This window comes from Cryptomeria japonica, chromosome 6, assembly GCF_030272615.1.
Source record: "Cryptomeria japonica chromosome 6, Sugi_1.0, whole genome shotgun sequence".
In the NCBI taxonomy this organism is placed as follows: Eukaryota; Viridiplantae; Streptophyta; class Pinopsida; order Cupressales; family Cupressaceae; genus Cryptomeria; species Cryptomeria japonica.
The window spans coordinates 559,658,502-559,683,189 of NC_081410.1; the positions used below are offsets into that span (position 1 = coordinate 559,658,502).

A 24,688-nucleotide genomic window follows, 5' to 3' on the forward strand; every position below is an offset into this window, starting at 1 on the left:
CCCCCTTCATTTCGCGGATTTTTCAGAGGACCGTGTGCACGCCGGGCGCCATCGTCCTGTCAACTTTCGCTCAAATTTGCAGAACAGCACCATCTCGACATTTTACTGCTAATTCCAGGTCCGCAGCTTCATCCCGTATCCCTATCTCTATTTATAAGTGAATCTTTCCTACTTTACATGCATTCCTAGTTCAATCTTTCTATCTACATTCTTTACAAAAGAGGGTATCCTTGATGTCACAACCCTTGAAACTCATTTAGAATCCAATCTTGCATTGTGTGGGATTGGATCTTGTGGGTTTCAACCCCTCTTTTGAATGTAAAGTCTCTCTCAAGTGAAAACCATCAACCCTAGTGACTCTCCCTTCTCTCTCCTTGGAGTTGGGGAGGGGAGAACAACTAGGGTTCAATTTTTCCGCTTTACATTTTGGTGAACCCGACGTGAACATCCTCATTCTGATTATTCATGGTTTGAGCTTCTCAGCTCCCCCCACTTTAAGGGTGCTTTGCTGGTATGGTTGTAAGTGCAAGAAAACCATGTCATCCACCTCAAATGCTCTCTCAATCCTATGCTGATCAACGTATATCTTTTTCTAATTCTGTGCATGCTGTAAATTCTCTCTAAGAGATCTCATGATATCTTGATTCTCCTATAACCAATCTTGAGACAAAGGAACTCTACTGTCACTCAGAGCTAAATCAATGAAGGATAATGCCTCATAGTCATAGAGAGCTCTGAAAGGTGTCATACCAATGGACATATGGTGCATAGTATTATAAAAATACTCGCCCAAATACAACCAATGTACCCATGCTTTCTGCTGCCCTGACACATAGTTACGCAAATATCCCTCAACCCACTTATTAACTATTTCAATCTGTCTATCTGTTTGAGGGTGGTAACTAGTACTAGGTGTCAACTCAGTGCCTACTAGCCCGAAAAGTTCCTGCCAAAAGGAACTCATGAATTTGTTGTCCCTGTCACTCACTATGGTCTTGGGAAGACCATGGAGTCTAAACACCTCTCTGAAAAATAGCTCAGCCACCTGAGATGCTGTAAAATCAACTGCAATGGGAAAGAAGTGGGCATATTTTGTTAGCCTATCCATGACCACATAGATACAATCCTTCCCTTGCACCTGAGGAAGACCTATAATGAAGTCCATATAAATCCTAGTCCACTTCTGTTCTGGTATAGGCAAGGGCTGTAACAACCCAGCAGGATAAGTATGCTCCGACTTGTTCTGCTGACAAGTCATACACTCGCGGACATGCTGCAAAACATCATCTTTGAGACCCTTCCAAGAGAATCTCTCTTGAACCACTCTGTAAGTCTTAACATACCCTAGATGTCCAGTCGTGGGAGTATCATGGAAAGCATGCAAAATTTGTTTCTTCAACTGTGAACTCGGAACAAGATAAACCCTGCCCTTGTAATAGATAATATCATCTACCACACTATATCTATTGTCCACTATCAAACCATATCTATTGTCCACTATCAAACCATCCATGACCTCACAAGCATGCTAATTTTTGGAATACTCAACCAAAAGTTGAGCCTTCCAATCTGCTAAAATCTCGCTCAACGAACATAGGGCAGCAAGTGATGGTTTCCTAGAGAGTTCATCAGCCACAGTATTATTCTTCCCCTTTATGAATTCGATATCGAAATCATAAGTTTGAATCTTTCTCACCCATTTTTGTTGTCGATCATTGAGCTCTATCTGATCAAGGAAATATTTCAAACTGTTGTGGTTGGTTCTTACCACAAATTTTCTACCAACAAGATATTGTCTGAATTTGGCTAAAGCATGCATAATAGCCAACATTTCCTTATCATAGGTAGAGTACAACCTCTCATTATCTCACAGCTTCCGGCTCTCATAGGCAATGGGATGTCTGTTCTGCATCAACACAGCTCCTATGCCCAGACCTGAAGCATCACACTCTAGGACAAATGGCTGCAAGAAATCAGGTAATGCCAAAATTGGACAAGTGCTCATAACCTCCTTGAGTCTATCAAAGACTCCCTGTGCATGTTCTGTCCATCTGAATGCCCCTTTCTTTATGAGGTCTGTCAAAGGTGATGCCAACTGAGAAAAACCTCTCACAAATCTTCTGTAATAAGCACATAAACCAAGGAACCCACGTAACTCAGTAATATTTTGAGGGCGGGGCCAATCCCAAATCACTCGAATCTTCTCCTCGTGCACATTCACCCCATCAGCACTGATCACATGGCCCAAATATAAAACCTCCCTAAGTCCAAACTCACATTTGGATAACTTAGCAAATAGAGACTGGCTCTCCATAATGCTAAGTACCTCCTCAACATGTCTGAGATGGTCCTCCCAAGTACGACTGTAAATCAATATGTCGTCAAAGAACACTAGAACCAACTTCCTCAACTGCTTGTTGAAGATATGGTTCATACAGGACTAGAAAGTGGCTGGTGCATTGGTAAGGCCAAAAGGCATTACCAGAAACTCATAGTGCCCATAGTGACAATGAAAGGCAGTCTTGTGTACATCCTCTGCTTGTACACGTATCTAATGGTAACCTGAACGAAGATCAATCTTAGAGAAGTAGATAGCTCCATGAAGCTCATCCAACAACTCATCAATGTATGGAATAGGGTATCTGTTCTTGATTGTCTTCTTGTTCAAGGCTCTATAATCTATACACATCCATAGAGTCCCATCCTTCTTCTTAACAAGCACTACAGAATAAGAAAAGGGGCTAGAACTAGGCCGAATGAAACCCATATCCAACAACTCATGAATAGTCTTCTCAATTTCATCCTTATAGGCTCGAGGATGATGATATGGGGTAGTAATCACTAGCTTCGCTCCATCCGCCATCTCTATACCATGCTCAAAACCTCTATCTGGAGGCACTCCAAAAGGTATGTCACCAAATACTCTCCCATGACGGTCCATCATTGACTGAATATCAACATGAAATACCTTGCCATCCTGAGGTGTAGGTGTTTTGGACTTCACCAAACAATGTGAAGCCCAAATCACATCATTATGTCTAATAATAGTCTCCATCCTATGAGAAGACACCTCCTTAGGTCCACCATCTGACGCTGCCCTTAAGATAGTCTTCTTCCCCCCAGAAAGGAACTCTAACTGCATACAATGGTGATCAATAATGTAACGCCCAATACCCTGTAACCACTGCATGCCCAAGACCACATCATAATCCTCTAATGGAAGCACATAAAAATCATCGATCAGAGTATAATCCCCCATCTGAATACTAAGTTGTGGAATCCATTTAGTACAGCCCAAAACTGCACCATCCGCCACCTTCACTCCAAAACCACCAAACTCCTCATACTGTAATCCACACCTCTCCACTAACTTCTGATCAATAAAGTTATGCATGGCACCTGTGTCTACCAAGCTCATGACCCGCTTGCCCTTCAGTGTACCTTTCAACCTAAAGGCATGAAATTTAGGATAACTGGAGAGGGTAGCCATAGTTACTTTGGTTGTTGCCAAAGGCTCAGGGGTATCTAACTCCAACTGTGTCTGCACCTGCTCAACATCCTCCATGCTATCCTCAGTGTCAGTGTCGGGTACCTCCTCATCCCCTAACTCAGATGTCACCTCAATCAAATGAACCTTTCCTTTACCCATACAACGGTGTCTTGGTTCCCAAGGTTCCTTGCAAGAAAAGCATAACTATTTCCTTCTCAATTCGTTCCTCGTCTCTTGATTCATCCAAGGGGGCCTAGATGATGACCCTCCTTTATTCTGTGATGTATTGGCCTTCTGTGCAGGCCGAGAGTCCCTAAATTGCTTCTTATCTGCCTGATAAGAAGTGGGAATGATATCCAATCTCAATGTCACATCAATGGCCTCCTTAAGAGTGGTCGGCTGGAAAGCATGTACCAATCCCTTAATTCTATCTTGCAATCCCTCAATAAATAACATCACACTCCGCCTCTGGGGCATATCAGGTACCATAACCGCAATACGCTGGAACTCATTAATATAAGCTTATGCAAGCCCAGTCTGTCTAAGATATGCCAACTCTCTATAGTAGAGCTCTATATCCTTACGGTCAAACAGTGTAATGAGTCGTTCAGTGAACTCGGCATAGGAATGTACCAAGGCGTGATCCTGGATGACCAATCCATGGTGCCACCAATCATAGGCAATCCCGTCTAAATGCAACACAACAAACTGAATAGCCTCACGCTCAGGCATGGGCCTCAAGGATAGATATATGTCCAGCTTGTGCACCCAAGCTCATGCACTCGTATCACCATAGCCATCATATGTAGCCAATGTGATCTTCCCAGTAGCTCTATTGAGGTCATAGTTCTACTATTGTGGTGGTCTATAACCATGATCTCCTCTGAACCTAGTTGTATCTCTACATTGTGTACAATACTGGGGAAGAGGGAAAACATCCCTAACCTCTAGGGGTAGGGCTCTCCACTCAGCTATGGCTGCCAAAACTGACTCCAGGAACCCAACCTCTGGTGGATCTTCCTGTGCTAGCTATGCACCTGGTACAAATTGAGGAAGCAAAGGTCTATCCGTAGCAGGTGTATGATGACGTTCCTACCTAGACGAATGAAGGGAGCTCCCCACTGATGAATGGGATTGATGGCTATGCTCACTACCTGCCCACTGCTAAGGAACCCCTCCCCTGGTACACTACCTCATGAAGCTCCTGATACATGTGCGCCAGCACGCATGACCCCCATGCAAATCGGGTCCCCTCGGTCATCATCATCTCGATAACCTGCCCCCATCCCACCGCCAAACCATGCGAACGTCTGTCGAGACATAGCAGACCTCCCACAATACCTGACAAAACTACTGGAAGAGACTCATATAATGCTGCTATATCCTCCCAAGCAATAGAGCCATCAATCAATATATACATCCTCATCAAAAATCCTCTGCACTGAAAGAGTCCCCCAGGATCTATCGTATGTGACCAGCTCCCCTCGAATCGGAATCCGTAGGATGCGCCACACGTCCTCTAAGGTCACGGTCATCTCCCCCTATGCCAAATGAAAGGTGCACGTCTCGTTGTGCCACCGCTCTGCCAGTGCTGTGATCAATCCGTGATTCATACGAATCACGGGCATGTGCATCACCTCGTATAAACCAGTCGCAGCAATGCAGTCTATCTCTGTCTGTGTCAATCGGTCCCGCAACCCCTGTGTCGCAGGATGGCACTTGCATAACTGCAACATGCGCAGCTCCTCCTGCACATAGACATTCATCAATCACCATCAGTTGTTTTATTTTCAAACTTTCTTAAGTTTAAACCTAGACTATCAACAGATACTTTGATCAAGTATCTTCGGGTCTCAATAGGTAAGTAATCATGGCCACCTAGACTTCAACAGGCATTTATCCTAACAAATGACCTAAGTCTCATCAAGCTGCTATGGTTCAAAGCAACTCCCACTTCACATCGCCAACCATCCCTTATTGGCATCAGAGAATTAGCCTTCATCCAAACTGGGGCATCTCTCTATCCTAAGACAAAAGTGCTATTCTACCAACAAAAGCGCTAGTTTCTCAACAATAGCACTACAACCCTAACAAAAGCGCTCAATCAGCTATCCCATAGCGCTATAACTACAACGGTGTTAGATCCACTACCCAATAGCACTACTTGAAATCAATAGCGCTCAATTAAGCCCACAATAGCGCTACTTAACTAGAAGCGCTAAAACTTGCATACAATAGCGTTACTACCGAGCAAAAGCGCTCAAACAAAGGGACAATAGCGCTATTGCGGCACAATAGCGCTAGTTTATGGAGCAAAAGCGCCAAAACCATAGTTCTGGCGCTCTTGCTCCGACTTGACTTGGACTCAGCTAAAAACCTATCAAAAATGCACAAAAATTAAGTTTTCGAATTTGCATACCGCTGGTCCGTAGTCATCTGGGCGCTGGAACTGTCAGACTCACTCGAATCTGTACTTGGTGATTGAAATCGGCATCCTAGCTGCTGCTCGCTCCTCCAAACGTCACTATCAGAGCTCTCATTTTCACCTGGTCGTGGTCACAAATGATCCTGTTTTCACCCCTTTCACCCCATTTATACCCTTCGCCGACACCGTAACTTCTCCCCGCTCACTGCCGTGGTCCCCGTGAACTTCCCGTGCCCCCCATTTCTCCTTGTTATCCCCGATTTCTTCTATTTTTCACCAGTATAACTAACTCCTTCTCTTCTACCACCCTGCCAATTTTCATTCTTTTTCGAGAGCTCGCCCGATTTTTCAAAAAATTTCGGCCCATTTCTCGAGGGGGCATACCACCTATTAAATTTACATTTTATGGGGCAATTTCTTCACACCTATTTTTCTTTCTTTGAAACGATATGATAAACCACACCGTCTCAAAGAGGGGCAAATGTAGTCACACAAATCTGTCCAGCTTAACTAAATAAATATTCGCTATTTATTTGATTAAAAATCCACTAGCCATCAGTTAATTAAATTAATATTTAATTAATTTATCTCCAAACATTCTCCTATTAATTAAATAAATTATTCAATTTATTTTAATTAATTCACTATACCAAATTCACAATCAATTAAATGAATAAATCATATTTATTTCATTTAATCCCCCTATTCCTCTTTTAAATAAATTAAATAAAACATTTATTTAAATCATTATCCCCCCCCCACTTGCATTTTCCTACAAATGCAACTTGCACACATTTATTGAAATAAATGAATTTATTTTTAATAAAATCCTATTTTCCCTCACCCACCAAATCCACTTGCAAAATCTAATCCCCTTCTAGATTCTTCTAACCCCTTCCTAATTAACCTAATCCATCCCCTAATTATTGTCACATTCCTAAGCAAAATGGAGTCACTTCTTAAAGACTCCAAAGTCTTTGAAAAGCATTTAATGCTTTATGTGTTCAACAAATTAACCCCCAAAGTCTTCCAAGACCACTAATGGCTCTTACATGACCATTTATGGCTCTTACATAACCATTTATGGTTATTTCAAACTTGTCTCCCCAAACATTTATTGTTTTGACCATATTCATCCATTTCACATTTGCACAAGAGTTTATCCATTGGATAAAAGCTTTATTCTTTGAATAAAGAGTTTATTCATTCAACCAACTTTGACTTTAACTCCCAAAGTCATATCAAGCATTTAATGCTTATTCCCTCTCCTCTCAACCTATCTCACATTGACACTTGTCATCCTGGGATTGGGTTGAAAGCCCTCACATGGATTTGAAATCATTTAATCCTGACCCTTGTTGAGATTGCTCAATCTCAACCATCCATTGCTCCATTTTTCTTATAAATAGAGACCATTTCTTCATAATCCAGATCCTGAAAACTTGTATGCATTTAAGCTATAGGCATTTTAAGAGAGCATTTTTAGCATAATTAACTAATATCTTGTCTTTTTTATAAAATCAATCATTTTTAGCATCAATAGCATAGTATTAGCTTTTCATTTCACATTTGAAGTACAATACTACAATCTCAATCCTCCATAAGCATCCATAGTGCAAAAAGCTGCTGAGAGCTACACTATTTTGGAACTTGGAGAGGAGAGGAACAAGGGAGAAGAAGCCAAGAGCATGTTAGGAGGTATTTGGAGATGCCTCATCGTATTTACGTTCCTAGTTAGACATTCTATCATGCTTTTGGTATCTCTTTTGATATGCTTGCGTAGGAAAGTATTTTGTTTATGATTTCTAACACTAATTTCTATATGGCTGATTTCAATGTCTGTGACCCATCTAACTTAATCCTCTAGCTTTGAAACATATACCTGTCCTTGATAATGATATTTCATGGTGGTTGGGAGTCTATCAATTTCTTTGCATCTTTTGCTAGAGGATGAGTCCATCTAACCACTCGAACCTACAAGTAGAACGCAAATCCTCAGTCTTTGATAATAAGGATAAGAGTTGATTTACTTCGGGACTTCGGGGTCTCGGGCTAGGCATAAGTGAAGAAGCCCCAGAACTCTGAGGTTCGGTCTTAGGTTGGGTGCAAAAGGAATCCTGGAACTCTGGGGGTCTGGGGTTCCAGGTTTAGGTGAAGTGAAAGCCACCCAAAACTCTGGGGATCCGGGTTTAGGTGAAGCGAAAGCCACCCAGAACTCCGAGGGTCCAAGGTTTCGGGGTTAGGTCAAACAGCCACCCATAACTCCAGGGTTCTAAGGTTAGGTCAAACAACCACCCAGAACTCCGGGGTTCCGAGGTTAGGTCAAATAGCCACCCAGAACTCTGGGGTTCTGGGGTTAGGTCAAACAACCACCCGAAACTCCGAGGTTCCAGGGGCATAAAAACCAACTACCCGGAACTTCGGGGGTCCGAGGTTCCAGGTGAAAAACTAGGGCACGCGAAAACAAAGGCACACAAAGAAAAACAAACAAAAACCAAAAAAAATGAGGAAAGAAAAATCTAATCTAGAAACCACCAACACGAGCAAGACAAATCACCAACCTGGTGAATCGAAATGCCCAAAAATGCCAAGGAAAACTCAGAGGTCTGGAGGTTCGCGACTTGGAGCTAGGGAGGAGGAGCTTTGAATGCACAAATGAACTTTACAAGTCCATCATCTCTATTTATAGCTCCCCCCAAGTCCATCCGTACGAACGTTTTAAACACGACCTCGGGACTCCCAGGTTCCGGGGTTTTGAGCTCGACAAAAAGGAACACCCCACCCCGAAACTTTGGCAGTCCAAGATTTCTGGCTTTAAAATGGAAGCTCCACCTCGGGACTCCGGAGTTTCGAGGCAGAAGATGCAAAACCTCGGGGCTCCGAGACTTCGGAGTTCCGAGGTTAAAAACCAATTGGAAAGCAAAGGGACCTCGAGGCTCTGGGACTTCGGATTTTCAAGGTCAAAAACCAAAAAGAAAGCAAAAGGACTGAGGAGACCTCGAGACTCCGAAGTTCCGAGGTCAAAAGACCAAAAGAAAGAAAGAAGAAACAAAAAGAAAAAAGGGGACCCAAATTTCGACACAAGGAGACTAATGAGGAGATAGATATGCAAGGCATAACAAGTCTAAGCCCATGTGTAGTGCCAGCTATCCTTGCACCCAAGAAAGAAGGCACTTGGAGGCTTTGTACAGACTCAAGAGCCATCAACAAGATAACCATAAGGTATAGGTTCCCAATCCCTAGAATAGAGGATTTACTTGATTGCTTAGGGAGTGCTAAGTATTTTACAAAAATGGATCTAAAAAGTGGATACCATTAGATTAGAATAAGGCTAGGGGATGAATGGAAAATAGCTTTTAAAACCAATTAGGGGTTATATGAATGGAAAGTCATGCCCTTTGGGTTATCCAATGCCCCTAGTACCTTTATGAGGTTGATGAATGAAGTATTGGTGGAATTCATAGGAAATTTTGTCATAGTCTACATACATCATATCCTGATCTTTAGTCACACAAGGGAAGAGCACCTCAAACACATAAATATGGTTCTCAAGAGGTTACATGAAGATAAACTAATGATCAATTTGGATAAGTGTTTGTTCATGCAGGAGGAGATCATCTACTTGGGTTTTATAATCTCACAAGGTGAGTTTAAAATGGACCAAGAGAAGGTGAGTGCTATATTGTCTTGGCCTACACCTAGAACTATGAATGATGTTCGGAGATTCCATGGTTTAGCAACTTTTTATAGGAAATTCATAAGAGGATTTAGTCATGTTTGTACACCCATGCTTGACACCATAAAAGGAGGACAAACGTGTAGGTTCAGTTGGACCAAAGAGGCAGATGATTAATTTGAGACATTGAAGAAGAAGGTTGCAGAACAACCAGTCCTTGCCTTACCAGACTTCAACAAGATATTTTAGGTGGAATGTGATGCAAGCCACATGGCTATTGGAGTAGTGCTCAAGTAGGAAGGAAGGCCTATTGCTTTTTCAGTGAAAAGCTAAATGAGTCCAAGAAAAGATACTCATCTTATGACTTGGAGATGTATGCTCTAGTACAGTCTTTGAAGAAGTGGATGCACTATTTATTGCCTAAAGAGTTTATAGTTTTTACCGATAATCAGGCACTCAGTTTCATAAATAGCCAAGAGAAGCTAAACCACTGACACATGAAGTGGGTAGAGACCCTGCAAGCCTTCACATTCACCCTCAAACACAAGAAGGGAGTCAAGAACAAAGTTGCAGATGCTTTGAGCAGGAGGGTCTTAAATGTCAACCAAATCAAGATGGAGAGTGTTGGTATTTATTCCTTGAAGAGTATGTATGATACTGATGAAGACTTTGGAGAGATCTACAAGGTATGTGAAACTTTTGGTGACCAATATCATATTGAGTCTTTTGAATTTCTAATCCAAGATGGATTGTTGTTCAAAGGAGTGCAGTTGTGTATTCCTAAATATTCTCTGAGGTTGAATATTATTAGGGAGAAGCATTGTGGAGCCATGGCAAGTCATTTTGGCCTTGACAAGACCCTAGACCTTGTGAAGAGACATTATTTTTTGCCTAAATTGCAGACAGATGTGAGAAAGTTTGTGGATACATGTGTCATATGTCAGAAAGCCAAGGAGAAGTCTACAAATGTAGGTTTGTATCAGCCTTTACCCATTCCTTCTAGGCCATGGGAGAGCATAAGTATGTACTTTGTGTTGGGTTTGCCTAGAACAAGGAGAGGATTTGATAGTGTTTTTGTAGTGGTAGACATGTTTAGTAAAATGGATCATTTCTTGCCATGTAAGACTTCTTGGGATGCATCATATGTTGTAGACCTATTCTTCAAAGAGATAGTAAGGATACATGGATTGCCCCTAAACATTGTCTCAGATAGAGATGTGAAGTTCATAGATCACTTTTGGAGGACTCTTTAGAAGAATTTGGGGACTAACCTATATTTCTCATCAGCCTACCATCCTCAAACGGATGGGCAAACTGAAGTTGTCAATAGATCATTGGGAAACCTATTAAGGTGTTTGACAAGGCAACATGGAGAGAAGTGGGACAACATTTTGTCACAGGTAGAATTCTCATACAATGATACCATAAATAGGAGTACTGGGAAGTCTCCTTTTTTAGATTGTATATGGCATCCACCCAAGGGGAGTATTGGAGTTAAGATATTTACCCAAAGAAGAGCCCATTAGTGCAGATGGTGAAGCTTTTGCATCAGCCATCAAAGAGGTGCATGAAGATCAGATCAAGAAGCATGGCACTACATTACATGACCTCATCTCAAGTGGACTTGAGATTCATTCACCCTGGGAGTATGGTGTAGGGGAACCTTATGACTAAGATGATCAAGGCAATGAAGGCCTAAATATCACACATGAGAATTTGATCTTTCAATCTATATAATAGGATAGTTTAGTTTGGTTGATTTTTGTAATAAACCCCACTTTGTTACCCAATGGCATGGATTTGGCAAGATGATAAGCCACCATGGGCATATGGGCCTAGGGATATTTATTTGAGTATTTTTATAGGTATTTATGTGTTGGAGATGTCTTATTAAGGTTTAAGACTTGTTGGAACAACTCTAGGTATGCGGACTTAACATGTGTCAAAGTTGCTAAACCATGACAACTTTTCATGACAACTTTTGGTTACAAAGAGAAACTTCTTTCCAATGGTCACCAAAGTTCAAAAGGTGTTTGATAACCATTTATTAAAGTATAAAATTTCATTCCCAATCATCATTGGGAGGAGAGAAGAGTTTTGTAAACAATTGGCATCATTGAAGCAATAAAATTATGAGAATTTCCTGTAATTTTGTTATTCTGCATCGTATACCGTACTGTACAAACATTTTGGAATTAGAAAACTAGTGGGATGTGTTAGAGTGGAAAATCACCTTTCATATGCATCAAGTATGAATTCCTAATTCGCCCAGACAAGGGAGAAGCCTGCAATTTTCTGGAAGCGGTCTAGATTTGACAGTTTTACCTAGGATTTCACAAAGAAACGGCCTCGTCTTGTTGATCCTTCATTGGTGGTTCATGGATTTGGAGGAGATGCAAGTATGGACAATTTGTTTTAATTTTTTGAAATCCTTTTACAGGTTAGGACCGGTTGGAGGCAAGGGTTTGATGCATTCAAGTGGGCAACTCCATATGGCCACTGTGCAAATGCAAGCAAATAGGTCTCACATCAAGTGTTAGGGGTTTTATCATTGCCTAAAACTTAGGAATTGCCAGATTTACCATGTCCTAATATTTTTCCTTCTATTAGTTTGACAAGATAGAGCTTGTGCCTATCATCTCCTTTGTAAAATAGGCCTAATTGGGGCTATTAGGTCTCCTAACCAAGATAGGGTTTGGACATTTTTATTTCCGAACTGCTGAAACCCTTTGGATATGTTTTGTAACTCATTAAAGGGTATCCAAATCTAGAATTATTTGTCTGGGTCTTTTGGATAAAAAAGGATTTAATTGTGGAAAACCGGTCTAGCATGGCTACTAGGATTTGTAGGCCTTATTGCAGCAGTTGTCACAAACCATTAGAGGGAACCTAAATTGGTGATTGAAAAGAGTCTTCCTAACCTAGAATACTTCAACCCAAGCCCTAGATAGGCACTAATGAATTGGAGAGAGGACCAAACCTTGTTGGGCTAGAGGGTCCTTAAGAATCACTAGAAGACCTTGTGAAACACTCAAGGTAAGTGACCTTGTGAGGAAGCATTTAGGAAGGTAAGGATGTGGGAATTGTCAAATTTATCTTTCTATATCCCTAAGAGTCTTTTGTTATTTCTAGAGTCCTTGGTTTGTCCTTGGATTGGGGAAACCTATTTGATACATACACCAGGGCTCTGCATCAGTTACACATAAAGGAAATAGGTCTAGTTTTCAAATCACAGTATGAGGGTGACAGCATACATGCCTACTACTTCAACAAGCATGGAAGACAAAGGTTTATTTTAAGCCTTCTTAAATCTATGTGCAACTACTTTAAAGAAGACACTCAAATGCAAGTTGCATGTTATTGATTATCCTCCTAGTTAGACTAGATGAACAAGATATGATATATTACTCTACAAAATAAACTTCTAATTACTTATGTGAGGAAATGCATGAATTTTACTTCATAATAACCCTGCACAGAGATATGTTAGTATTTTTCAAATTCTCGGTTCTTGAACATTCAGACTTGCAAAAAAGTTTATTAGCATATTGAAAGTTTTAATAATTTTGCCTGTGAAATGAATAGAAGTGCTAATCTAACAAATGCATTATCTTTTAACTCAAAAGCGCTAACCTATAGCACAAAGCACAAATTTGAGACACAAAAGCATTGTCCTAAGTGATAAAATATCTGAATCCTCGATCAAAAGTGCTAACCTAACTGCCAAAAGCGTTAACCTACTGAATATAAGCTCTACTATGAGTGACTAAATGTGTGAATCCTCGACCAAAAGCACTAACCTAACTGCCAAAAGCCTTAACCTATTGAATATAAGCGCTTACCTACATCACAAAAATGCTAACCTATAGCACAAAAGCACAAATCTAACTACCAAAAGTGTTGTCCTTTTCCACACATGCATGAAACAGGTTACAAAGGTGTTAAGCAAGAAAAAGACAGGATATTAGAAGTTATACAAAGCCTGAGCCCCACAGTGGGCACCAAAAATGTTGAAGCTAAAGTTGAACTCTAGATAATTGACCTGAAACTTGTTAATCCACCATATAATATAAAAGAAAGATACAGGAAATATTTAGCTTCAACCAATGAAACAACATGAAATAAAAGTAAATAAAAGAGATTATACCTTCATGATTTATGTCTCATTGTTCCTGGTTGCAAATGATTTCCTCTCAGACAAGCACCGGTAGCTTCCAAGATGGCATATGAAGAATGGACTGATAGTTAACTGATACTATGAGATGAATATGCAAATAATTTAAGCTAACGTGATATTAATAAGTTCTAAAATTCCTAATTGCTTCAAACACAAACTCATGGATGCAAGATAAAAACTCCTAGAATGACTATATGATTAGCTATTAGTTTCAAAATGGCTTAGGAGACTTATTTTTATAGATTTTTGAGTGCATGAGCTTAGGTGGTAGAGATCAACGGTCATGATTGAATCTTGCAAATTGGATGGCTATGAGCAAGAGGTTGAAGGTTGAGAGAAAGGGGGAAGGAGAAGACAAGTGTCACTCATCTCACCTTGACTGAGTTGAAGACTTGAGAGGATATAGGATAGTTGGAGAAGATGTAGGAATGAGAGGACAAGTGGACTCGAGTCCTCCTAAGATATAGGGATGTTGGAGAGAATATAGAAGAAGGTTAGGAAATATGTGTATGATAGTTCTGATACTTAATATAAGTATAGATCCAATAGCCAACAAGATGAGACGGGGGGGGTGAATCATACAAACTTAATCTTCCATAAAAACATCAAATTCAACCTCAGTAACATATATTTCAGTAATATAACCAAAACTGTTAAACATGCAAACTCAAAAGCATATGAACATCATAAACCTCATAACACCAGATTTAACGTGGAAACCCAAATAGGGAAAAACCACTATGGGATTTCAGACCCACTAAGAAATATACTCTTCTAGAATATGCTCAGTTAAAAGAAAATCTTGTTAAAGATTACAAACACATTGCTAGATGTGACCTGGTTAAGGGATTTCCCTCAGATCTGTTAGGATCTTCACCTTGTTAGAAGTGACCTTGTTAAAGGATTTCAAACACTCAATCAGAATGTCACCTTGCTAGAGGGTTTTACAAATAAGACTATAGCCGTACTATAGTTCCCCCATGAATGCGCACCCTTTCTGGCAACTAGAATTACTTCCCTACAAGAACTATAATCCTATTCCCACCCACCCAATTATAGTAGTTCTACCCTGGCCCCTATTCCTCCCACCCACCCCCTACCGGGCCCCCCCCACCCTGCAGGGCGATTAGTTGGAGGTCCCCAGTTTGGTTCGACCGCAGTAAATGCTCTTCTTCCATTACGGCTCTGCATGTTGAGCCAAGAAGTCCACTTCTGCCAGCCCCACTCCGGCACATCGATCGTTGGGGAAGAACGGAGATTTCGATATTGGTCGATCAATCAATGCAATTTATCCCCCCTAGGAACGGAGCTGCTACATCCGGTAGTGGTGACTGTTAAGTCCACTCGGTTAAGAGATTTTCTATCACTTTCACAAAATAACAGTAATAAAATCTATCTGCAACTTAACATCTAAAATGCTAAAGCAGATTCCTATTTATTCAATACAATCTAGACATAGAAATAATCTTGTCTATCTGCTTGGCTTCTATACTCTATTATTCAAACAGGACTTCAAGCTTCTGTGCTCAGTAATCACTATGTAGCATCCTTGTGCATACACTTGCCCGCATACATTGTTTATCAACAATTTCCTATTTATAAACAATTAGGTAACCGCTTAATCTCCTTGATCACATTTCTCATGATCAATCATAGCCATCAGATCTTCAATCTTGTCCAAGTTCAATGCATCTTTCGATCTGAAAATGTTTTACCCCACCTTGGAACTTGTATATTAGTCTTGGAACTTGTGCCAGGGTATTGCGGTTCAATCTGAGTTGTAGATCTTCATGCCAACTTTTCATTGCCTTAGATTCATTAACAAACTTCTTCCACGACTTACCAATCATTTAATCCGCTCCAGCTCATCAGCTTCCTTCATTAAATTACACATGTAAACATTTAATGCATTATGTTATAGCTCGGTTACAACTCGATAACAATGCGGTGAATACTAAACTCCACTCGGTAGACATTTCACCTTCATTAACCGATAGCGATAACCTTAGGGTTTACCAACTAGGTTCCTTAGGGTTTACCGACTAGGTTCTTTGCTTAATAACATAGTATAGTATTAACCTTTATATTTACAACATATGTATGATGTTAAAACAATCTAAACATCATGATCTCATCATTGTCTGACTCGGTACTAGTTGCCCATTGAATACCTTATTCATCCCCTTATTCATCATATTCTTTTCTGTATCTTTTACCAACATCTTTATAATCTTCATATCATACTTCTCAAGATATGGCAACATCATACTAAATTAGAAAATCAATTTCTTGACATCAATGACAAAATAATAATATCAAGCTAGTAAACATTTTTAATCACTTATATCCATAATCATCAACAACCTTCTAAATATCCTTATGAAATGCCAACAATCTTTCATTGTCTGTTATAATGCAATATTGCCAACAATCTCCCCCTTTGGCATTGATGGCAAAACCAATTGATTTGACCTTAATAGATTCGAATTGTTGTGATTCTGAAATGTTGAAATGCTCTCCCCCATACATTAGACTTCTCTTCATTTCTTCAATCTACTTCCCAATCTGTAGTCTGCTCAGTTTTCTTTTAGTCTTCTCTCCTGATAGGTCTTCTTCTTCCTCTTTAGTAGTCTTCTCCCCCTTTGACAACAATGCCAAAAAGTAAAGAACTAAAACATAATTACTTTCTGTAAGAAGTTATTTCCTACTGTTGTGTATCAACTGAGTCGTGGTCAGAGCATTTGTCTTCAATTCCTGTTCCCTGTAATATTTCCTATTGTATGCAGGAAAAGCGGGACGATAGAACTCGAAATGTGAAAAATGGAGCTTTATGGAGCCTTGCTCACACACCCACAGGACTTCTTGGTGCAAGCTATGGAGTCATGAAGTATAACTCAGCTTCCCAAGGTTGGTTCCATGGTTCTCTATCTTGCATGGTCCCTCAAACCAATGTTTTTGCTCTCATATCACTGAGCAAAATGGTTCAGGGATGGCAAATGCAAGAACGAGGGATGTTTTTTATTGATTTAATATGAGATGCATCCTAAGCTATGCATGATGCTACAAATGCAATAAACTAACTATAAGATCATAAGGTTAGTAAATAAAACTATCCTAGCATACTATATTAGTTCATGATTTAAGCTATATGATAAGGAACATACTCTAAATTAGCATATTTAGATTAATTCCTGATTTAAAAGAGAAGCTAAATGATGAGCATATAAAATATGAAAGCTTGAATGGATTTGAGTATAAGTGAGATGCTAAAGTCTTGGATCCTCTTTAAAATGGAGGAATGAGAGCTCTATTTATAGCAAAAATAGGGCAATGGATGGCTAGGATTGAAAGGTTTAATCAAGGGTTGAGTTTGAAAGTTGTCAATCCATGTTTGCAATTTGCACCAATGAAATGGTGACAATTGTCAACATAAGGTTGGTTGAGAGGAGGTGTAAGAAGCATTAAATGCTTGAGAAGACTTCATGGTTACCCTAGGGGTTAAGGGTTAAGGTTAGGTTAAGGTTATCCATTGGATAAAGCTTTTAGCCAAAGGATAAACTCTTGTGCAAAGGTTTAAGGATAACCATGGTCAAAGCAATAAATGCTTGATGAGACCCTTGGGTTAGATGGAGGTTGTCTTTATGGAAATTCTTTAACCATGTAAGAGGGTTTGAGTTAACCATTAATGGTTATGAAGACTTTGTAGATAACTTTGTAAGAGTCCTTCCAAATTTGGGGGCATTCAACAAGTTAGCTTGTTGAATGGATAAAGGCTTTAATGCATTTTGAAGAATTTTACTCCAAATTTGAGAAGTGACCTCCTCAAATTTAGGGGAAAGTGATAATGAATGGGTTCTGGGTTAATTGATTAGGTTTAGAAGAATTCTAGAAAGATTAGGAATAGGATTTAGGATGCAAGTGGGAGGTGTAGGATTTTGCAAGTGGATGGAGAGATAATAGGATTTATTAAAATAAATTGCTTTATTTCAATTTGGTTGCAATTAAATAAATTAGATTTATTTAATTTAGGATAACTATTTTAATTAAATTTGAATTTAATTAAAAAGTGGATAGGGGTTTTAATTGAATAAAATGGATTTATCCTATTAAATGGTATAGTGAATTTAATTGAGTAATTTACTTAATTAAATAGAGGAATGAGGATAATTTAATTAAATTGGATTTAATTAAACAGAGAAATGAACATAAAATATTCATTTAGGAATATGGTCATTTTTATACGTTTACATTTTGCCCCTGTTTGAAGTGACGTGTGTGCACGTGTTATTTCAAAGAAAATGATGTGTTGTTGCGATTTTATGATTTTTATGATTTTTAAGTCGTGCCCCAGATTTGATGCATGATGCCCCAGATTTGATAATTGATGGTGATGCCCCCTCGGGAGATGAATCAATATTTTAAAAATTTTGATTTGATTTGATGATTTGCGTTTGGTGTGTATGATTTTGGCTAGGTGAAATGTTTAAATTGATTCATCTCCCAATTACGCGCTTTAGGGTATGAGGGAGACTGCGAGCAAATTACATGCCCATTTCCCTAACCTTGATTTCATTTTTCTCTTATAAAAGGGGAAAAGTGCTTTGATTTGATTCATTTGTGCATTGTTGACTTGTGAGAAAGAGATTTTGGAGACAAGTCAAAATGCCCATTCCTTATTCTAGGCATCGTTTTGAGCGCATTCGGAGGTATCGGAGACCTACCGCATATAGGCCACCAGTAAGTCAACATTTTGACCCATTTTTTATTTTTCATTTGATCATTTTTGGTCCGTTTTTTTATTTTTAAAATTTAGTTTAACGGTTTAGCGCATAGAAGGCGTAGGTTAGCGCATGTGATAAATTAGGTAGCGCATAGGGTATAAATTTAGGGTAGCGTCCAAAATTAATAGGGTAGCGCATGAAAGTTGTAGGTTAGTGCATGGTCCGAAAGTAGCATATGATGAATATAGGCTAGCACGTCAAGCTAAAAGGGTAGCGCATAGGTTAAACCTAGCAGGGTACGCAGGAGGTTGCATGGGTAGGGGGATTTAGCGCGTAGGTTAGACCTAGCGCATAGGGTCAAAAGGGTAGCGCTAGCATGGGATAGGTTAGCGCATAGGTTAGTTTTAGCACCTAGGGTAGGTTGGGTGGCGCATAGAGGAAAAAGAATAGCGCATAAATCGAGTCTAGCGCATAGGGGAGACACAATAGTGCGTGGAGAAAATAGCGTAGCGCATAGGTATATTTTAGCGCACAGCCAAGTTTTTGTAGCGCATGGAGGGGGATTTGCAAGAGTTAGTAATTTTTTTGAAGGTGAAAAATTACATAGGATAAGGTCATTTCGCCTGGGGGATGGATTTTTGTTACTTGCTTGGTTTTTTTTATCATGTTTTTTTTTAAATGTGTCCAATATGAGCGTTGATATAACTTGATTTAAGTTGTGATTTGTTTCAAGTTATTGATATAGATATGAATGTGGTTTTTTTATCAAAGCATGATTTGTTTTTGCACTATTTCAAGTTTAATGTGTGGAGCCTGATTTGTGTTACAAGCTGATATGGGTTGGAAACTTGAGTTGTTTTTCAAGCTGATATGGGTTGGAAACTTGAGTTGTTTTACAAGTTGATATGGGTGGGAAACTTGATTTGTTTTACAAATTTATGTGATGTGGAGACTTGAGTTGTTTTACAAGTTTTGATATGGTTTTTGATAACTTGAGTTTTTTTACAAGTTGATATGAAATGATATGATGTTTGAACTTGATTTAGATGAGCAAATTGTTTCATGTTTTTGATGTGATTTTTAATTCTGATATCTTTGGTTTGATGTAGAAACTGATATTGAACTTGTTTTGCATTTTGACAGGAGAAATTGGGAGTGTTGCAGTTGCAGGAGCAGTTTCTCAGACCTTGGGCACTGATACCACGGTTGGCACAAGCTAACCTAGATGTGATTGACAGATGTGGCCTATCATTCTTGCTAGACATGCTGCGGTTCATTGTGAATCGGGGTCTACTGACAGCGCTTGCTGAGAGGTGGCATAGTGACATGAACACCTTTCACTTTGCTACAGGCGAGATGACAGTCACTCTAGAGGACTGTTATAGGATCTTACGGATTCCAGTAGCAGGTGAGTTATTGCCCTATGAGCAGACAGAGGAGGGTGGTATGGAGGCACTGCGGCACATTTTCCATGACGAGACGGTATGTGGGTATGAGATCCCATGGCAGGAGTTCCTGGATTTAGATTATGCCCCCCTCCCATCAGTACTAGCAGGGTTTATCGGTGGATTCCTTTGTCCTGACCGTAGATCAAAGGGATTCTCTATGGGTTGGGGATTGGTTCTGGAGGAGATGGTGACCCATAGCCATAGGTTCGCTTGGGGATCAGCCATGTTAGCCCACCTGTACAGGGACCTGCATGAGGTGGTGTATCTAGGTTATGGTAGTTTATCGGCTGGCGTGACACTCTTACAGGTATGGTGTTGGGAGCATATTCCAGCAGTGAGACCACTGGTAGATAGAGATAGGCCTGCTGAGTAGGCATATGCTTATGGTTACAAGGGTCTAGTTGTCTAATGTAAGCTAGGCAAACTGGAGCATTGGAGGCGGGTCTTGGATGACATAGATACGGTCGTTTGGCGACCGTATACAGGCTGTGAGGTATGGGCAGAGGATGGGCTGGAGATGCCATTCATATTCATGAGCCAGTTTCTGATAGGGCAGACGCCCTTTGTGATAGAGAGATTCCAGGTGGGTAGGGTGTTGAGGCAGTATGGTCAGCAGCAGGGTATACCGCAGGGGACCTGTTTGTATGCATGATGCAAATAGGATGTATCTGATTGGGGTCCCACTATTGATAGCGGGGCAACTGTAGAGGAGTTCGTGAGCCTAGCAGTTTAGATATGGGACTATGCTCCCAAGGTACTAGACCCAGGGATGACCCATGAGTTCACGGGTTTGTTCACAACATGTGTTGTTACCAGGATATCAGATCCTAAGGAGATGCGGCCAGCCTTTGATGATGATGAGGAGGATATTGGGGGAGATGGCGATGATGGGGATGATGGAGGCAGAGGTGGACGACAGGGGAGAGGATATCTGGGGAGGAGAGGAGACAGGGGTAGGGATGATGGAGGTCGAGTGGAGAGAGGAGTTCGGCAGGCTGTGATGGACAGGGGGAGAGGAGGGTTGGCCATAGGAGTAGGGGAGGAGAGGAGAGTGGGTGAGGTGATGGCAGCAGTGGGAGGGACAAATGAGTGGAGGCAGCTAGCACGGAGGAGGAGGACTGATGAGTTACCTCTCGCAGCATCCAGGATAGGCAGAGGGATAGGGGGTACCCCTTCATAGGTGCCCCTATAGGACTGAGTCTCGACGCATGTGGAGGATGCGCAGATCAGGACCCTGCAGTTGATAGTCTAGCAACTACAGGCACAGGTAGTGGCGCAACAGCGTCAGATTGGCCAGCTGACGCTAGAGCGAGATACAAAGATGCAGCGGCGGGGTCAGGCGAAGGAGCTGGTAGCGAGCATTCAGAGAGCGGCAGCAGGGGGCCTGATGAGGGATATCATGAGGGAGCTATCTTCGAGAGTGAGGGAGGTGGAGTATTATAGACGCCATTATGAGGATGTCGTGCCTAGAGAGCACAAAGTATAGAGCTTTACGCAGGTGAGATCGAGTCGATCTCGAGAGACTGGTACGCAGTCAGAGAGCAGAGGCATGATGGGGCCTTCGAGACAGGATTCTCCTAGAGATCCAGGAGCTGGGACATTAGCTGCGAGACCATCTCCCTTAGGAGATAGTCATACCTAAGAGATGATGTCTCTATTGTATTTTTAGATCATTGTTTTGCTTGTACTGGGCACAGACATGACAGATTTTGTCAATTTTGATCATTTTTGAGATATATATATATATATGGCACCATTTTCTTTGATCATGTGATGTGTTATATGGATGCATGCTCTATGTGCTCCTTCTTTACTTTATGATGATGCAATGCTTAGATAGATGATATGATGCATGATGTATATGTATGCTTTGATATGTTGTGAGATGTATCTTGAAAATGAGATGTATGATAATGATAATGATGTGAGATGTATCTTGAAAATGAGATGTGTGATAATGATAATGATGTGAGATGTATCTTGAAAATGAGATGCATGATAACAATAATGATGTGAGATGTATCTTGAAAATGAGATATTTGATAATGATATGCAAAATGATATGAAAAAATGATACGCAACTACTTTTAAAATGATATGCAACTATGTTAAAAAATGATATGTTAAAATGATATGCAACTATGTTTTTGGAGCATCCTCATTCTGCATTTGCCATCATGATATAACCATATGTTATTTGCTTTCGAGATAAGTATCATCATTGAGCATTGATTTGTTTGGGATATGTTGAAAATTTATACAAGCATAATGGTATAATTGAACCATAATGACCTGAGAAAAATTTACATGATGTTTGATTTTGCAAGATAGCACAAGCGTCAAGGTATAATTGAACCAGGACGACCAGAGTGCGGATTGCGTATAAACAGACAAGATTAAACCATTTGTATGCATAAAGTGGAATCATGTCTTCAGTGATACTCAATGTATCACGTCTTGAGACAAGTATTTACACAGTACAAATGATCGCTTCCCAGACAGAAGACTAAGAAAATATTGGAGTTGCCCCATGATCTCTAGCTTTGAAGCCTTTAGTGAGAAAATGCAGAGAATCCAATAATTTAAAAAGTTCAAAATGCAAAAATGGTCAATATTTTATGCTATAATACAACATTTAGTACTTCAGAATATCATCCATCCTTGGTATTTCTGTGATTCTTTATTTTGTTTTGCGATGAAGTGTAGTTTTGGTCGTTAGATGTGATGTTTCTTAGTTTTGCAAATAGTTTTGATGTCTTGAATACGTTGCAAGTTTTGACGATTTATTGCCCCTAGCTGAGTGTGCCTCTTGACATGAATATGTACAGTGATTTCCAAGCCATGGTGGAATGTGGTAAGAGGATATATAAGGATAGACCAGGATAGTGACTACGCTAAGTATGTCCTAAATGGATATTTGCTAAGTGTCAAGCGATGGCCGATAGTGCTTTACTACGAAGATAAGGATGTGGATATAGATAGAGGAGTTGTCCTTTCACAATAGCGCCTATTACCAGGTTTTCACCTGTTGCTTTTATTGTACCTTTTTATTTGCTTTTTCTGGATTTTTTTTTATTTTTTTGCTTGTTTTTGCTTTTTCCGTGCATTTGGACTACTCAAGTGTAGTATTTCTTCAGATGAATAATGTTAGTTGGTTCTTTGAGCACATCTCCTTCTGAGGTTGTGAGTTGATAGGCACCTGATCCATAGACTGATATGATGACATAGGGACCCAACCAGTTAGGTTCAAACTTCCCTTTCTTTTCTCGATCTTGTTGATTTCTTGGATTTTCTTTGAGGACTAGGTCACCAACTTTGAAGTTGCAAGGGATGACCTTATGATTGTAGCTCCTGCACAAGCGTTGCTGATATGCTTTGAGATGAGTGTAAGCATGTTGACATCTTTCATCTAATAGTTCCAGTTTTTGCAGTCGGTTGACCTGATACTCTTCATCTGGGATTAAGCCTTTTAGAGAGAATCTGAGAGACGGAATTTCTACCTCCAGTGGTAAAATAGCTTCGGATCCATAAACCAATGAGAAAGGTGTTGCTCCTGTAGGTGTACGGATGCTGGTTCTGTATGCCCAAAGTGCTGGGTTGAGTTGGATATGCCAATCTTTGCCTGTATCATTTACTATTTTCTTGAGAATCTTCAGTATTGTTTTGTTGGATGCTTCTTCTTGACCATTCCCCTGGGGGTAGTATGGTGTAGAGAACCAATGTTGTATTTTGAAATGTTCACATAGTTCTTGGACATCTTGGTTTTTGAATGGTCATCCATTATCGGTAATGATGGAACTTGGAATACCATATCTGTAGATCAAATAGTTTAGGATAAAAGACGCAATTTGTTTTCTAGTTACTGTGGTCATTGGGACTACTTCTATCCACTTGGTAAAGTATTTTATTGCAGTTATAATGAACTTGTATCCATTTGAAGATGAAGGATGAATTTTGCCAACCAAATCTAGCCCCCACTAACAAAAGCGCTAGGATGTTGTAAATGGTTGCAGGTCATGTGTTGGCGCATGTATCAGATTGCCATGGATCTGGCATTTAGGACACTTCTTGGCGAAGTGGTAAGAATCTTTCTCCATTGTAGGCCTATAGTATCCCATCCTTAGAAGCTTTTTAGCAAGAGTAGTCCCACTTGAATGTGTTCCACAAATACCTTCGTGAAGCTCATGTAAAGCAGAATCAGATTCATTTCGATCAAGGCAATGAAGAAGAGTACCATCTAGACCTCAATGGTACAAAGTATCAGCAGTAAGGGTATATCGGGCGGCTTGTCGGATAAAATTACATTTTTGGTTACGGGATTGGTCAATGGGTAAGATGTTGTTCTTTAGATAATCATATATCGGTCCATATAAAGGAGAATCCGAACCAGTTAAGGCATAGATGACATGGGATTTAGAGTGGTCATAGGCTGGGGAGAACAGTTGCTCTACTAGGAACTCGTAACGGCTATGTTGCTCTGGAATTTGTAGTACTGAAGCAATAGTAGCCATGGCATCAGCTGCTTTGTTGTTCAACCTTGGTATCTGCTCGAAGGTGATGTGTACAAAATACTGTTTGAAGTCATCCACCATTCGTTTGAAGGGTAGTAGCTTGTCATCCTTTGTTTGATAGTCATTGTTGATCTGATTGATGACTAGTTGTGAATCTCCATAGACCATTAACTCTGTGATTTTCCATTCTATGGCCATTTTGATGCCTATAACCAATGCCTCATATTCAACCACATATTC

General features: G+C 40.2%; 1 protein-coding gene across 1 annotated transcript; it reads right to left on the reverse strand.

The window, feature by feature from the left end:
* Window positions 1-1,867: 1,867 nt before the first annotated feature.
* LOC131876700 (uncharacterized) lies at window positions 1,868-3,649 on the reverse strand. Its single transcript, XM_059222161.1, has 3 exons — window positions 2,726-3,649; window positions 2,483-2,562; window positions 1,868-2,363 (listed from the first exon to the last, which is right to left on the reverse strand). The coding sequence occupies exons 1-3, from the start codon at window positions 3,647-3,649 to the stop codon at window positions 1,868-1,870; spliced, it is 1,500 nt and encodes a 499-aa protein (XP_059078144.1).
* Window positions 3,650-24,688: the final 21,039 nt, after the last annotated feature.